Source organism: Natator depressus, chromosome 3 (genome assembly GCF_965152275.1).
Source record: "Natator depressus isolate rNatDep1 chromosome 3, rNatDep2.hap1, whole genome shotgun sequence".
NCBI classification, from domain to species: Eukaryota; Metazoa; Chordata; order Testudines; family Cheloniidae; genus Natator; species Natator depressus.
The window spans coordinates 174,271,149-174,287,527 of NC_134236.1; the positions used below are offsets into that span (position 1 = coordinate 174,271,149).

General features: G+C 40.3%; 1 protein-coding gene across 3 annotated transcripts in view; it reads left to right on the forward strand.

The window, feature by feature from the left end:
• The window catches only part of PPM1B (protein phosphatase, Mg2+/Mn2+ dependent 1B), a 95,873-nt gene that overhangs the window by 56,061 nt on the left and 23,433 nt on the right, over positions 1-16,379 (forward strand). For all 3 annotated transcript variants that reach the window (XM_074949364.1, XM_074949363.1, XM_074949365.1), the window contains exons 3-4: positions 12,680-13,543; positions 15,275-15,392. In XM_074949364.1, the coding sequence (XP_074805465.1) occupies positions 12,698-13,543; positions 15,275-15,392 (964 nt within the window). In that variant the 5' untranslated portion in view covers positions 12,680-12,697. The remainder of the gene's footprint in view (positions 1-12,679; positions 13,544-15,274; positions 15,393-16,379) is intronic.

Here is a 16,379-nt window from a genome sequence, read left to right on the forward strand (position 1 = left end):
TAACAGCAAACAAATTTTTTAAGTACGTCAGAAGCAGGAATCCTGCCAAACAGTTAGTGGGGCCACTAGATGATCAAGGTGCTAAAGGAGCACTCAAGGAAGACCAAGCCCATTGTGGAGAAGCTAAAAGAATTCTTTGAGTCAGTGTTCACTGCAGAGAATGTGATGGTGATTTCCATGCCTGAGCCATTCTGTGCCAAATTGTCTCACTTCGTCCCCGCTCTGCCTCTTCCTGCCCTGTTCTGCCTCCTCTCCCGAGCACACCCCACCCTCGCTCCGCCTCTTCCTGCCCCACTCCTCTCCCTACCCCTCAGTGCCGTCTGCATGCTGCTGAACAGCTGGTTACTGGTGGGCGGGAGGGGGTGTGGAGGGGGAGGAGCTGGCTGGTGGGACTGCTGGTGGGTGCTGAGCACTATTTTTTTCCCATGGGTGCTCCAGCCCTGGAGCACCCATGGAGTCAGCGCCTATGCTTGGAGTCAGCGCGAATAGTTCTCTGAAAACATCTGCACAATGTGCACCAACATTCAAAAAGCTAACAGCATGTTAGGAACCATTAGGAAAGGGATAGATAATAAAACAGAAAAATCATGCCATCAAATAAATTCATGGTATATACCCACCTTGAATATTGTGTGCAGTTCTGGTCAGACTATCTTAAAAAAGATGTAGAATTGGAAAAAGTACAGAGAAGGTCAGCTTCTTTATGAGGAGAGATTAAAAAGACTGGGACTGTTCCGCTTAGAAAAGAGATGATTAAGGGCAGATGTGATAGAGGTCTACAAAATCATGAATGGTGTGGAGAAAGTGAATAAGGAGGTGTTATTTACTGCTTCACATAACACAAGTACCAAGGGTCACCCAATGAAATTAATAAAAAGCAAATTTAAAACAAGCATAAGGAAGTACTTTTTCACACAACATACAGGCCATGTCTACACTAGCACTTACGTCCACAAAATTTTTGTCTTTCAGGGTGTGAAAGAACCCTCTCTGATGAGCGACATAAGTTTTGCCAGCATAAGTGGTCATGTGCACAGCACTATGTTGGTGAGAGGTGCTCTCTCGCCGACATAGTTAATGCCGCTCGTAGAGCTAGTTTTATAGTTTTATATATAGTCGACAGGAGAACTCTCTCCCATTGGCGTTACGTGACTAAACAACTGCTCTTATAGCAGCACAGTTGTTTTGGTACAGGAATAAGTTGCTCTGTGTGTGCCGCTATAAGCTTGTAAGTGTAGACATGGCCACAGTCAACCTGTGGAACTTGTTGCCAACAGATGTTATGAGGGCCAAAAGTATAACTGGGTTAAAAAAAGAATTAGATAAGTTCATGGAGGAAAACTCCATAAACGGTTATTAGCTCGTATTGTCTGGGACACAACCCCATACTCTGAGTGTCCCTAAACCGCTGGCTGCCATAAATTGGAATTGAGACTGGGTGACTGGATGGATCGCTTGATAATTGCTCTGTACTGTTCATTCCCTCTGAAGCATCTGGCACCGACCACTTTTGGAAAACAGGATACCAGGCTAAATGGGTTATTGGTTTGACCCAGTGTGACCATTCTTGTGTTCTTATAAGTTTATTTATAGGACTGAGTTGGCCTAACAAATAGTTAAGAATAGCCTCACAGTTACATAGTGATGACAATTAAGATTTATAAAAAAACTGGGTTAATCTTGCTTATTTGTTCAGCCTGCTAAAAGTATGAAAAACTTGTTGATAAGAAAACCCATTTCTGCAGGTCCTGGGAAATTTGTTCAATTAGTTTCTTTTTATTATGGAGTCTAATTTAAAGCGTCAAAACAAAAACATCTCAGTGGGGAAAATAAAAAAAAATTAAGACTCTCTTGATCAGACAGCTTCCTTAGATGTCAGTTCTTTGGCTCAGTTGGAATGAGTTGCTCTGTGTGTGTTTTTACACTATTGAGCAGCAGTGTTATAACTGAAAATCAGACTCTATTTCAGATAAGAATAGAAACATGATGTAGAGAGGCTGAGCAAAACACTGCACTGGTATGTCACACTAATTTGCAAGTTACAAGTAATTTGAGGCTTACAATTTCAATTTCTGTGTATCCAGTTTCCTTGTTTATGATATGCTAGTTAATAGCTTTTATATATGAGGGTCATTGTATTATGTCTACAAAGAGTAACAGTAAATATGACATACTGATCCCTGTGTCACTTGTTTTTATGTAAAGTTGAATTGCATGCAGTCGCTGTGCTGTGTGCCAAACTTTTAAATTGACAGCACATACCTGCATTTTAGAAGCTGGAGGTACTCTTGGGACTTCTGGCATGTGGAGAATTACTGGAGGCTGTTTGGAATTGTGGGATAAATGTATTAGCTGCCTATTTCTGCTCAAATAATCTGTGGTGAAATAATTAAGGAGTTTGACTTTTTAAATTGTCAACTTCAGTTAACACCCTATTAGAATGAATGGGGCAGTTTCATAGTTGTTGTGCTCTGAATGCTTGTTCATGTCCATTCCAATGTAGGTGTGTGCTCACCTGGAGCACCCCTGCCAGAAAGTTTTTCCGTCAGTGGTATCCATTGGGTTGACTCTGGTGCTCCCTGGAGTCACACACTCATAGCGTCAGGATAGAGGGCCATGCCGACCCACCGCCACCTCAGTTCCTTTTTACTACCTGGGATGGTCGCTGGAACTACTACTCGTTCTTGCTTCTGCAAGTACTCCTCAGTGGACTTTTCTCTGTCTTATTGTATATAGTTGATTTTAGGAATTATGTTTTCAGTTATTAGTAGATAGTTAGGAGTTAGTGAACCCCACTAAGCAGGGTTAACTCTGCCCAGCACCGGGGCATGCCTCGGTCTCTGAGATTTAAGCCTTCTCACCTGTGCCAGGAGGCACTTTGCTTATGGGAATTTTGCATGGCCCACTTTTTTCACCTCAAGGCCTCCAACTCATGGCCTGGAAGCTCCATGGCTGAACCCCTTGGAACTAGCATGCTCTGAACCAGTTCAAGAAGTTCTTTTAGGAAGCAGAAAGCTGTCCACTAGAGCTACATACGTGGCAAAGTGGAAAAGCTTCTTGATCTGGTCAATGCAGAAAGGTATCTCACCCATGCGGTCATCAGTGCCATTCTGGACTACTTGCTACACCTGAAGCAGCAATGGCTATCTGTGTCGTCAATTAGAGTCCACCTGGCTGCAGTTTCGCCGTTTCACCCATGGGTAAATGGCCTGTCCGTTTTTACAAACTCTTATCTGTAGTCGTTGTCTCAGGGGTTTGACAGACTGTATCCCCAGGTACAACAACCAGTCCCACCCTGGGATCTCAACCTGGTATTGTTATGGCTCCTGGGTCCTCCATTCGAACCATTGGCAACATGTTCTCTGCTCTTCTTGTCCTGGAAGGTGGCCTTCCTGGTGGCTGTTATGTCCCAGAAGGGCCTCAGAGATTAGGACCATTATTTCAGAGCCTCCATACACAGTATTCTTCAGGGACAAGGCCCGGCTGTGCCCTCACCCAGCCTTCCTCCCAAAGGTGGTTTCACAATTCCATAGTAACCAGGATGTATTCCTTCCAGTCTTCTATCTGAAACCACATGCCAGAAACAGGAACAGTGACTTCATTCCCTGGATGTCAGACATGCACCTGCCTTCTACGTAGAAAGGACTAAATCATTTTGGAGAACTTCTTAACTCTTTTTGTGGCAGTTGCACACAGGATGAAGGGTCTCTCAGTCTCAGCCCAGAGAATTTAATCATGGATCATTTCCTGTATCTACACATGCACCTGGCAAAAGTCCCTGCTCCTGCTTGAGGGTGCATTCCACAAAGGCCTAAGCATCTTCACCTGCATTCATGGCACAGGTTCCTATCCAGGACATCTGTAGAGCGGCAACGTGGTCTTCAGTCCTGACTGTTGCGTCTCACTATGCCGTCAGTCAGCAGACTGGAGATGATGCTGAGTTTGGCAGAGTAGTGCTACAGTCTGCTTGTCAATGAACTCCGAACCCACCCCCACAGCTGATTCGGAGTCACCTACATTGGAATGGACATTAGCAACATACCTCGAAGAACAATCGTTACAGAAGATCAGTAACTGATTTTTCATGCTATCTTCATATTCAGGACGACACCATTGTGTTGATTACATGTTTGTAGTTACTTTCACAGCCATAGTAGAAAGATTCATTTTAAAAAATGAAGGCTTAGATTCTGGAGCACATATTTTTGACAAGGGATTGATTTCTCTTCAAATTGCACATCTGAGGAGTACACAGCCTTGTGTATACAATAGTAGATCACATGCCTGCTTAAACAAAACCATGTTTTTCCTCCTTGTTCATATTAAAACATTCCCTTTCACTTTTTAATAGCCATTCAAAGGAAAGAAACTTACTATGTTTAAAGTTGGGACTACCTCATCAATCATTGCTCTACATCAAAGCAGAGGATTAATCTGTGAGAGGATTTGCTGAGAATTTCTACATTATATAACAAAACCCTATCATTAACTTTTAATAAAACATGAGTTTTGCCAGTCTGATGATAGTAGAAGGTTGAAAATTGTATTACTGTCTTGAAGTCAAGTTGGAAAAAGAGCATTACTATTAATATTACATGCAAAAAACTGTTAAGAGACCATTAATGTTGCAAAGTCAAGCACTCAAAAATTAGTAAACTCAGAATTAATGAATTCTGCCTTGTTATGTATATTGCTTAGCACCACAAAGTCTGATTCAGCCTGGGATATAATTCTGTTCTCCTGAATCCAAGTCTAGCACTTAGTTGTAAGAGAACATTTTTCTCAGCTTGCAAATGTCTCATTCATCATTCATTCTATGCACTGAATAATGGGGCTCTGCAGAGCAAATTATATGTGGTAATTACAGACTGTATCATAATGCATATGCCAAAATGGAGACATGTTAGTTACACAAGCAACTTTAATGGAGTTTCCTAACACATTTGTGTGCTTGATTTTTCAACTTCAATATTTAACATTTTGTATATCAACTTCCTATACATTTAAAAAAAAACAACTAAAAATTTGAATCCATCATGTGGAACCATATAGATCCCACTGCATGTGTCGTTAGCAGTGTTAGTACCCAGGACCTTTAGGTACCTGTCACAAATTCTTAGAACTTGAGCTAAAATAGTAATTGGTAGCAGCAATAAGCAATTGTCTTCCATGTGGGAGGATCTGCTATTGGAAGGGAATGCAAAACCCACTTTAATGGATTTCACAACTATTTGCTAGACAGCGGAACAGTATTGGCAATCAAGATTCTATTTCAGGCCCAAGGGCAGAATGGACTAGAGGATAGAGCAGTGGTTATAGACAGAACATCTGAACCCACAGATTTGGCATGTTCATTCTGAAAGACAGTTTGGTTAAATGGGCCTTTCATATTAGAGCTGTAGGTTTTTACCTAGTCGTGCCAGTACTCATCTTGTGTAATCTGTTATCCCATCTGTAAAATGGGGGTTAATGATGATTGTTTGTGTCTTGAGAGGGATATGAATGAGCCCTGGTTCAATAATAAGACACATGAAGGGCGTAATTAGTACTCGTTAGTGGAAGAGTTGAAACTAAACTTCACGGTTGCTTCCTAGGTTCTAAGCCAGTGCTTTTCAGCCAAAGGTTATTTTTCAGCTACTGCTTTGCCTCGCTACAATACAGGGTCATGTAAGGAACTCCATAAGGATAGAAAACATGCTCAATGTTCAGGGAGTTCCAAGGGAGTCAGAAGTTCAAAGATTTTAGCAGCTGACCTCGAACCAGCTCTATTAAGCATGTACAAATGGAATTTTTTCAGGGCCTTAATTGGCCAAATCTGGATAAAATTTTTTATGGGGCCAGCAAAAGACCTCTCTTGAGCCCCAAGACTTTCCCTGTGCCAAATTTCAGGCTTTTGCTCCTAAGTATGGCATTTCTAGACCTCTTCAGAATGCCTGGAAATAAATTAATTTTGGAAACACTACCTATTTCCTCCTAATTTTATAGTTGAAAACCATTGCACGATTTTTGCTGATGGCAAAAACAACCATAGAAACTTTCAGCCGGAAATGTTAGTTTGACAAAGTTGTAAGCAATTGAAAACAAGGAATTTTATTGGAAAACGTTAGGAAAGCACAACTGTATTTTATAACTGTAATAATTGCGACCTGCTCTGCCTATAATTCAGGATCAAACTTGATGGATCTTCTATGGCTTTGTCTTTACATTTAATACACACACAACTTAGTTGTGAACCAGTTATGGTGGTTGTACACAGCACATATCTGACAAACCCTTGTGGCTGTTTGGTGGTGACAGTGGTTGTGTTGTGAAAGGGTAGTTGAGTGGGTGAATTATAGAAAGGCAATTACCGGGATTGATGGAAGACTGGTTTTGCTAGAGGAGCAGAGTTAAGGGTTGTGGGTATGTGATCTATAAGTGGGGAGATAGGAAAGTGTATATGTTGCTGAATGAAAGAGTGAAGTGTGTGTAGTGTAATATGGCTTAACTTTTAATTTCCATATTTTCATCTATTTGTGTCAGGTATGTTTAGGGGAAACAACACTACTTGCTTCCAAACAAGGGGTTATGAGAGTGTTAATTTTTTGGTTTTTTTTTTTTAATTGTGCACACCTGCAGGTGGGGAGGGGGATATAGAAGTGCAGCTGTTGATAGAATGTTATCCATTTGCAGCTGACCATAAATCCCTCTGTTTGTAGCATAAAATCTGACAGAAAAGGGACATTCCCAACGAAGAAAGTCTTGTGTATGCCTAATCCACTCATCAATTCGATTTGGGTTTGCCCTCCCAAAATCCAGCGGATTTATGTGCGTATATAATCTTTCAGTAATAATGTGAATTACAGCTGCGAAGTATGCTAAATCCCATATTAACAAAAGAAAATCCTACCTGTTGGACCAGATGTGCTCAGTATCCACCTTTACCAAGTTTTGTGTAGCTAGTACTCTTCTCCTTTGTCACAGTAGTGCTTTGAGCTAGTTGCACCAGATCCCTTTGTTACACCAACAGGGTTGTGAAGCCAGCACATTAGTATACTACTGGCACTAGTCTTCTTCAGCACAATGAATCATAGAATACCAGGGTTGGAAGGGACCTGAGGAGGTCATCTAGTCCAACCCCCTGCTCAAAGCAGGACCAATCCCCAATTTTTGCCCCAGATCCCAAATGGCCCCCACAGGGATTGAACTCACAACTCTGGGTTTAGCAGGCCAATGCTCAAACCACCGAGCTGTCCCTCCCCCCATTAGCACTAGGCCCACTTAATCACATTAGTGCTGTGCAAGACCAGCACCTGGGACTTCCAGTGTTGGGACATCAGCAACTGGGGTGGTCAGTGTTGTAGATTTCCTCCCACTCTTTCAGCTCCAGCATCATGTTGGCTTTATCTGCTGGTTCCTGTTGTTGTGCAAGTGCCTTCCTGGCAAATGGCATATCAGGCTATTGGCCCAATACCATTTTCTCTCTGGTGCTCATTAGTCAGTGCTTTGGGGCCTGGTAACATCAGTGCCATGCCCATCACCCCTCTGACACCTTGCTGAGTGGGCACAATGTCAGAACTTGACTGACTTAGTTGGTGCTTGCATCTGACTTCAGTGCCTCACTTCATAGGGGCTCATTGTATTTTCTTGGCATATCCTCATCCTTCTTGAAGAATGAGAGGAGCTGGGTTCTTCTTGGCGGTTGAGAGGGTGCAAGACTCAGTCCATGCAACCACGTCATTGGTGTCCTTAGGATCCATGTAATTTTCCTAACGAGTCCAGTTTATTATATCAGGATGGTTGATTGGAATTGAACCCTGGTACTTTTGGCACACACTAGTATTTTAATTAGGATCCTAGGCCATTACTAATACAATTGAAAGGGCATGTAACAAAGTCAATTCCATATCTCTGTCAGCTTGGCCTATGGTGGAGCAGATATATAGCCACAGTGCCTTTAAGCAGATGGCCCAAATCATTCCAGCCTCTCAGAAGCAATCTACACCAGAGGGATTTGCTTTGTAGGTAGGTGAGATGAGAGGATTGCAAGTGGGCCCATGCAAATCCTGTTCTTTTTTTTAAAAAAGAAAAAAAAAAGCTACATCTCTCATTGCAAGGCTTTACAGCTGCCTTTGTATTACTGCAAAATAGAAGCCAGCTGGTAGGGTTGGTGGACATGCCTTTTAACAAAAAATAGGTGAGTAGAAGGTGGCTGTGTTTTAACAGCTTGGATTCTGTAGAAAATAGCAGGGAGAGCCTAATGTTTCTTGGTATTTAATATTTTTGCCTGATGTTTTGCTCAGCCAGGTCATAGATAAACATTAATGTTAGTTACTTTTATATATAGTTATGGAACACAGCTTCTGTATTTAAAATCTGATTTGAAATTATATCAAAAGTCAATGGGTGCATGAACATCTTTAACTGGTTTGTTTGTTGTACTAGACTGGCATATCTTTGTGACTGTAGATGTGAATGTTAATTCTCGTCACCTATTATGTAACTTTGCTAAATGGGTTTGTAATTGGCAAGATGAAATGCTTATTATGTTGACCTGTTTTACAAACTGTGTAATGTTCTTAACCTAAAGGCTATTAAAAGTCCTAGAGCATCATAAAGAAGTCCCATAGAAAAAGTGATATGCTCTGCCAGTTGTTTCTCTTCTCTTCAACCCCATTAAAACTATTTAAAAGTTGAAGGGATACCACCTACATAAACCTTAATTTAAAAAAAAAAAAAAAAAAAAAACCTTTTTTGTTAATAGCTTAGCTGGGGTAGTAAAAAGTGGAAAATAAATTGGTCAAGGAGTTTACAGCAATACCTATCAGCTTTTTGGAAAAGTTTAATCTACATCAGTATCTAAATAAAGATGCAAGATTGTCAAGGTTCCTTCCCCACTCTGAACTCTAGGGTACAGATGTGGGGACCTGCATGAAAACCTCCTAAGCTTACTTTTACCAGCTTAGGTTAAAACTTCCCCCAGGTATAAATTAATTTTACCCTTTGCCCTTGGAATTTCCACTGCCACCACCAAACTTTAACTGGGTTTACTGGGAAATGTAGTTTGGACACGTTTTTCCCCCCAAAATCCTCCCAACCCTTGCACCCCACTTCCTGGGGAAGGTTTGGTAAAAATCCTCACCAATTTGCATAGGTGACCACAGACCCAAACCCTTGGATCTTAGAACAATGAAAAGGCATTCAGTTTTCTTACAAGAAGACTTTTAATAGAAGTAAAGGAATCACCTCTGTAAAATCAGGATGGTAGATACCTTACAGGGTAATTAAATTCAAAACATAGAAAATCCCTCTAGGCAAAACCTTAAGTTACAAAAAAGACACACAGACGGGGATAATCATTCTATTCAGCACAGTTCTTTTCTCAGCCATTTAAAGAAATCATAGTCTAACACATACCTAGCTAGATTACTTACTAAAAGTTCTAAGACTCCATTCCTGTTCTGTCCCTGGCAAAAGCAGCATACAGACAGACCCAGACCCTTTGTTTCTCTCCCTCCTCCCAGCTTTTGAAAGTATCTTGTCTCCTCATTGGTCATTTTGGTCAGGTGCCAGCGAGGTTACCTTTAGCTTCTTAACCCTTTACAGGTGAGAGGATTTTTCCTCTGGCCAGGAGGGATTTTAAAGGGGTTTACCCTTCCCTTTATATTTATGACAAAGATAGAATCCAGTGGACATACCCTGCTTGGCAAAACATCCTAGGACAGTGGTCCCCAACCTTTCTGTGGGAATAGAACATTCCTATTCCCAACAGACTGTGGCGGGAGCCAAACACCCCACTGCCAAAATGCTGCCGAGAAGTGGCAGCGGAAAGAAGCCTCGCCGCCGAAATGCCTCTGAGAAACGGCAGCACTTCTCGGCGGCATTTCAGCAGGCGGTTCTCAGGTAGCCGTGCTCAGCGGCGGCATTTCGGTGGTGTGGTGTCCTGCGGGCGCACACAACTGCCCCAGCGGGCGCCATTGCGCCTGCGGGCACCGCGTTGGGGACCCCTGCCCTAGGAAGTATAGAATCTGGATGGGAGGAGGGGGAGTGAGGGCTCTGAATGGCACAGCTACCATAGAACTCCATTTACAGAGGGAAGGTGCAAGATTTTTTGTGGATTCTTGGGTAGTGATGGCCCTGACCTCTGTCAACTCATAGTGCAAAGCAAACTATAACTGCCCAAAATGTGTCATGGGGAGGGGAGCCAGTGTGGTATTATTCCCACTCTCATTTGCTGACTTTGTAGAAACATTCCAGGCAAACATGAGGCTGTTTGTTCTTTTCAAGTTTAGTAGGTAGATAGAGGCATAGGCATGGTCAAGGAATCAGTCATTTTTCATGGCAGCATCCTATAGTAAATCCTTACTTAATTCTTTCAGGTTCCTGCTTTATGCAACCAGCCACCCTGGAAATGAAAGGGAACTGTCCCTGACATAGTCAGAGACGCTATGGCAGCATGGCTTTTGGAGCCCTAGGAGAAGCATGGGATCCTTAGGATTTGGGCATCTGGTAGTTTGCAGGGGCACTCCTGCTCATTCTGTGGAGTGATAAGGCAAGTCTCCTCTCTTCCCAAAATCTCATAGTATTTTAGTTCTAGGTGAACTTTCCAAGCAATTTTAGCCTTTCCACATGGACAGGCTTCTGTGGGAAAGCATAATAAAGCCTTTCATTCTTCATCTGTACCTGGATTATTAGTTCAAAAATCCCACATAAAAACTGGAGATGTATACCTAATTCTTCAGGCAGCCCATACCTCTGGCATTTTAGGCAGTTCTTTAGCTCACAGGGCCTCACTTTTCTGTTACAACTGGTGTGGTTAGTGGAACTTCTGAATACATAAGGTATTTATTACATAAAATTAAGATGCTATCTGGGGGGGATTTCTTTTAAATTACCAGGCATGTCTTTTAGAATATGGAGGACAGAACACAGAAGTTAGTCACTTAAAATATATAATCTGAAATTGTCACAATACTACGGAATGTCATACTTACTTTTTAATATCAGTAGCTTCCAGTACTCTGCTTAATGAAAAAAAAAATTAGCTGAGAAGTTTTTGATTTGCAATATATATGAGGATTATGTAATTAAAAGGAGACACCTAGGTGTACCTTAAAGGTTTAATAACATAATACTGGCAGGGTCATGTTCCTGCCTTGCAGCACAAGATAATCTAATCCTAGAATGAGAGAGGAGAACATGAGTGCAAAAAAAATAAAAAAGCGGGGGGGGGGGGTGCGTGGCACTTTTAACCTTTAAATTAGAGCTTGAACATGGATATTGCTTACTGTAAATTTCCACTCCATTCAACATTTCTTCCTTCAGTAGATATTCTGCCATTTGTGCACTTGGGCCTTCAGGGGTGATTACAGAAAACTCTGCCTTGATCTGTCTGTTTTTCAATTCTGACAGTATCTGCCTCAGGACTGTATAGACCATTTAGAAAAGGGTGGAGCTGAATTATGTCATTTAGTCATACCAGTTTCTATCAACTCTAGCTTGACCCTTAGTTGAACTTGAAACTTTTGTGCTGAAGGGAATGGTAATGCAAAAAAGAACTGAAATGACTTGGAAAAGAAACATATAAACCAAGACAATACAACATAAAACTAGAACAATAATTATTGTTGTTTCTCAGTAGAGCACTAAAAATCATTGTGATAATCAGAGTGAAGATATGACTTCTATCTAAAATAAGGCCAGTAAAAGGACATTGTTTAAAAGGAAGGTGTATGAACTACAAGTTCGTTATTTGGAGGAAATTATATGTCATCTTAAAAGGTTGCTGTCCTTATATGCATTTAGTTATTTTATTTTAAATAGGTCTTCTCGAATTAGAATGGAAGAACTGTTTTTGTTTTGTAGTTCTTGATTTTTCCTAGTACTGTGAATGGTAATTTTAATTTAGGCAAATATATATTTTTGAATTTTAAATTGCATCCAAAATTAGTTTAAGAAATGTGTTTTGGAAAAGTTAAAAATTGGAACTGCTTGCACACACAGGAGGCCAGATTGTTCCCAGACTTCTGTTTAAGCAGGGACTTCTCTGAGGATTCTCTTCTGGAAATTACCCCCATCATCTTGCTGGGGGGTGAGGGAGAAGGATTTGTCCTCAAACTCCTCTTGGAAAAGTTGCCCCCAAACTCAGTGTTCCAGTAGTAGGCCGGCCATGCCTTACCAGTGTTACTTCTATTCCCCTGCACTATGCAGAAGTCCCCTACACTGGACAGTTTCTGGGGAGCTATGGAGAAAAATTAGTGAGAGACTGTACTAGTTTTTCCTGGTAACTTTTATGGAATTAGAGGGACGTGGACTGGGGAGGAAGGGATGGTGCTACAGAGGCAGAAAAGCTGCTCCTTCCATTTGAAGGACTCCTTCATTTATATACGTAAGTGAGCATGAAATGTTCCTAAGACAAAGATAAGCCCCCTCCCCTCCTTGAGGGCAGTGGCGGGTAAGCTACCAAAATGTCTAATTTGACAGGATCACATTTAAAAAAAATTGAAACAGACCTTTTTCCCCCATAGCTGACCTGAATAAAAATGCATACTTTGTTGTACACACTTTGTTATACAGTAATTCACTGACTGTACTGTAAGAAAAGCCACAAGGAATTGTGTGTGAATTGTTTGACAGATTGCTGTACAAGACTTTTGTGGGATAATAGATTTATAAATAAGATTTTTCTTTTGTTTTCCAGATTCAATATTAAATAAACATGGGTGCATTCTTGGATAAACCAAAAACTGATAAACATAATGCTCATGGTGCAGGGAATGGCTTGCGTTATGGCCTCAGCAGTATGCAGGGATGGAGAGTGGAAATGGAAGATGCTCACACAGCTGTTGTAGGTATTCCCCATGGCCTAGAAGACTGGTCCTTTTTTGCTGTCTATGATGGTCATGCAGGCTCTCGTGTGGCAAATTACTGTTCAACACATTTATTAGAACACATCACCAACAATGATGATTTTAGGGCATCAGAAAAACCAGGATCAGCTCTTGAGCCTTCAGTGGAAAATGTCAAGAGTGGAATCAGAACTGGCTTTTTGAAAATTGATGAATATATGCGCAATTTTTCTGACCTCAGAAATGGAATGGACAGGAGTGGCTCAACAGCAGTGGGAGTTATGATTTCACGTGAGCATATATATTTTATCAACTGTGGTGATTCGCGTGCTGTTCTCTATAGAAATGGACAGGTGTGTTTTTCAACACAGGATCACAAACCTTGCAACCCAAGGGAGAAGGAGCGAATCCAGAATGCAGGAGGTAGTGTAATGATTCAGCGTGTTAATGGTTCATTGGCAGTTTCTCGAGCTCTGGGCGACTATGACTACAAATGTGTTGATGGCAAAGGCCCTACAGAACAGCTTGTTTCTCCAGAGCCTGAGGTTTATGAAATTTTAAGAGCAGAAGAGGATGAATTTATCATCTTAGCTTGTGATGGAATCTGGGATGTAATGAGTAATGAAGAGCTCTGTGAATTTGTTAAGTCTAGGCTTGAAGTATCAGATGACCTGGAAAAAGTGTGCAATTGGGTGGTCGATACTTGTTTACATAAGGTATGTAACTATTTTTCCTAAAAGTTGTTATACAATTGTTGATCTTTATTTAGATGAATACAATACCAGTTAAAAAGAAGAATTTCAGTTCCCTCTGGTTGTAAGTCAGGTAATGCAAATAGCTTGCACTTCCTTCTTGTTACCCAGAGAATTCTTCATGGTTGAATTGTAGCGTGCGGCACACACTGTAAGCTTCGCTTGAATGAGGTGGTGTTTTTCCAACCAACAACATCTGCAAGACTTGTGCATGTGGAATGACTACTACAATATATTTAATGCTTAATTGAGCCCTGATCTTGCACTGAGCTCCATATAGGCAGATTCAGTATAGGGCACTGATGTCCAAATTCCATGTGAATAAGTTCATACCGCTTGCAAGATTGGAGTTGAATTTGAAGTTTTAGCCTCAATATTCTGCAACTCTGGAAGAGGAGGGAATTTTTTGACTCCCAACAACTATCTTTTATTGACTGCGAAAGGTGAGAATCCTTTTAGGCCTGGTGCAGAAGGAAACTTCAAAAACAAAGCCCTTTCTACTGTGGTATTCTCTCTACTCCACAGTCCTGTTGTACTCCTGCAGGAGAGTGGGTGTGATGATGGGTGCTAGGAACTGCCCCATGGTGTAGGTCTGAACAAAAAAGGCTATGTAAGGACTAGTAATCTTGGGTTTACCATATTAGTTTGGCTACTGGTGGTTGTCACAATGTTCTCTACAGATTTGCAGTGCAAGAATGGATAATCTCTTGAAACCCTCTTTCAAATCTTTATGCTATATAGCAGCAGCTAGGATACCTATTCTTCTTCCAGTCCTTACTAAACTCCTTTACAAGCTCCTGAAACTATACAGCATCAAGAGTTGCAATTAAGCTTATACAAACATGGGAGGCAGAGGAAGGGAAGGCCAAACTTTTGATTAATCAGCTCTGTGAGGGTATTAGTATACACTCTGGGAATGGGTGTACAGTAGTAAATTAAATTAGTGCTGGGATTATAGTTTTGCAAATTACTACTGAGCAAAAAGTGAAGTACAAGAGAGAGATTCTGAAAGAAAATAGTGTTGATGTGTTTGCACAGTATGTGTTGAACTGTAAGATCAGCTGGAAATGTGTAAACATTTCCAAGTGGAGATTATATTAATATTAAAAATTTGTAGTTCTGCATAATTTGCAAGGAAATTGGGAGTTTAACTATATATTAGTGGCTGACCTGGGGAGGTGGATAGAGAAACGTTATGTTAGCTCTTGGCCATATCAGTGATCCTATTCATTTTTGGAACTTCATAGCATCAAAGTGAAATGCAATTTAGGCAGTGGCACAAATAGAATTCAGATGAACAAATATATTTGGAATGAGCTGTAATGTCTCACCTGAGAATGAAATATTAGCTTTTTTAGTTTGTTATTGGTTTGGGTAACAGTTAAACAATTTCTTCATTTTAACTTGTGATCTTTTTGTCGTTACCTTTTAAACAAGTGAAGAAATGCTTAATAGTGATATATTTATTATTAATTGTAAGATAATATATAAAATTTCAAAACTATAAAATCTTTTTCTACATGAAATATATTACAGCTAATTAACATGTTACAAATGTGCAATAAAGTAATTGTGTTAACAATGGTTCATTATATCTATCTTAGAACAAGCGAGAGTGATTAATAACAAGGAAGGCAAGAGGTTTAAAACTAAGGATCCCTCTCATGTACTTTTTTTTTTCTCTCCACTATATAGGGAAGTCGTGATAACATGAGTATTGTACTAGTTTGTTTTTCAAATGCCCCTAAGGTCTCAGATGAGGCAGTGAAAAAGGATGCTGAGCTGGATAAGCACTTGGAATCACGGGTTGAAGGTAGGAAAACCACTTTGTGTATTAAAAATGCTGCTGTCTTCATAATCTTAAAAACCTAATGGTTCTCAAGTTTTAAATGATGCTGTGCCAAATTCAGAGCTGATGTAAATAGATAAAACTCTATGGATTTTAATAAATTAGGAAAAGGTTAAAAATTGTTTGGGGTTAGCTAACCCTGATAGAACCAGTATCTCTTCCTTAATTTATACGTAAGTTAACACCTTGTACCTCTGCTTAGTTGGTTGAAGTCAGTCACAGGCTTCACCCTAGGGTAGACCTTTACCTGTTAAATTGTGGTAAAATGTTAACCTGTGCCTGTGGTAAGGAAAAGGTTGGGGTTAGCACTTGATTTAAACATAACTTCTTTGCGTAATCTAGGGAAATCTTACTGAAGTTGGTAGAGATGAACTTGCTTATATCATATTCTGAATGTGGCCCATTATATTTAAACAATGTATGCTAATCAAGCCTATAGTGAAAAATAGCATTTAGGAAATAATACCTATTGTCTCCCACCCTCCTTTTTTATATTTTATGTTACACACAAACTTTTTCCTTCAGTGATTATTCAGCATTATTTTATCACGATGCATCTTGCTATCTTTTTCTTCTGATGGCAGAAACACCGTTCTTTTGTAAGCTATGCTGCCACTGAGGTAACTTGAGTAATCTCTTGTTTTTAGAGAACATGTGCCTCATATCAGCCATATGTATTGTAGGATATATTGGTAGTTTGGTATTTTAAATTATTGCAGCAAACACTCAGACTGGCTCTCGAATTGGTTTTCTGTTTGTCTCCTAAATTTTGGCATAAATTAGGTATTACTTGTTCAACAGATAAATATAGATTCTAAACACTTTATCATTACTTTATCATTACATGATATTGTAATCTCATGCTAACAACTTATTCTATATTTATGGTTGCGAAAGCACTTTTGATTTACTCTTTTAGATTCTATTTCTAATGTTTCATTTCAACCCATA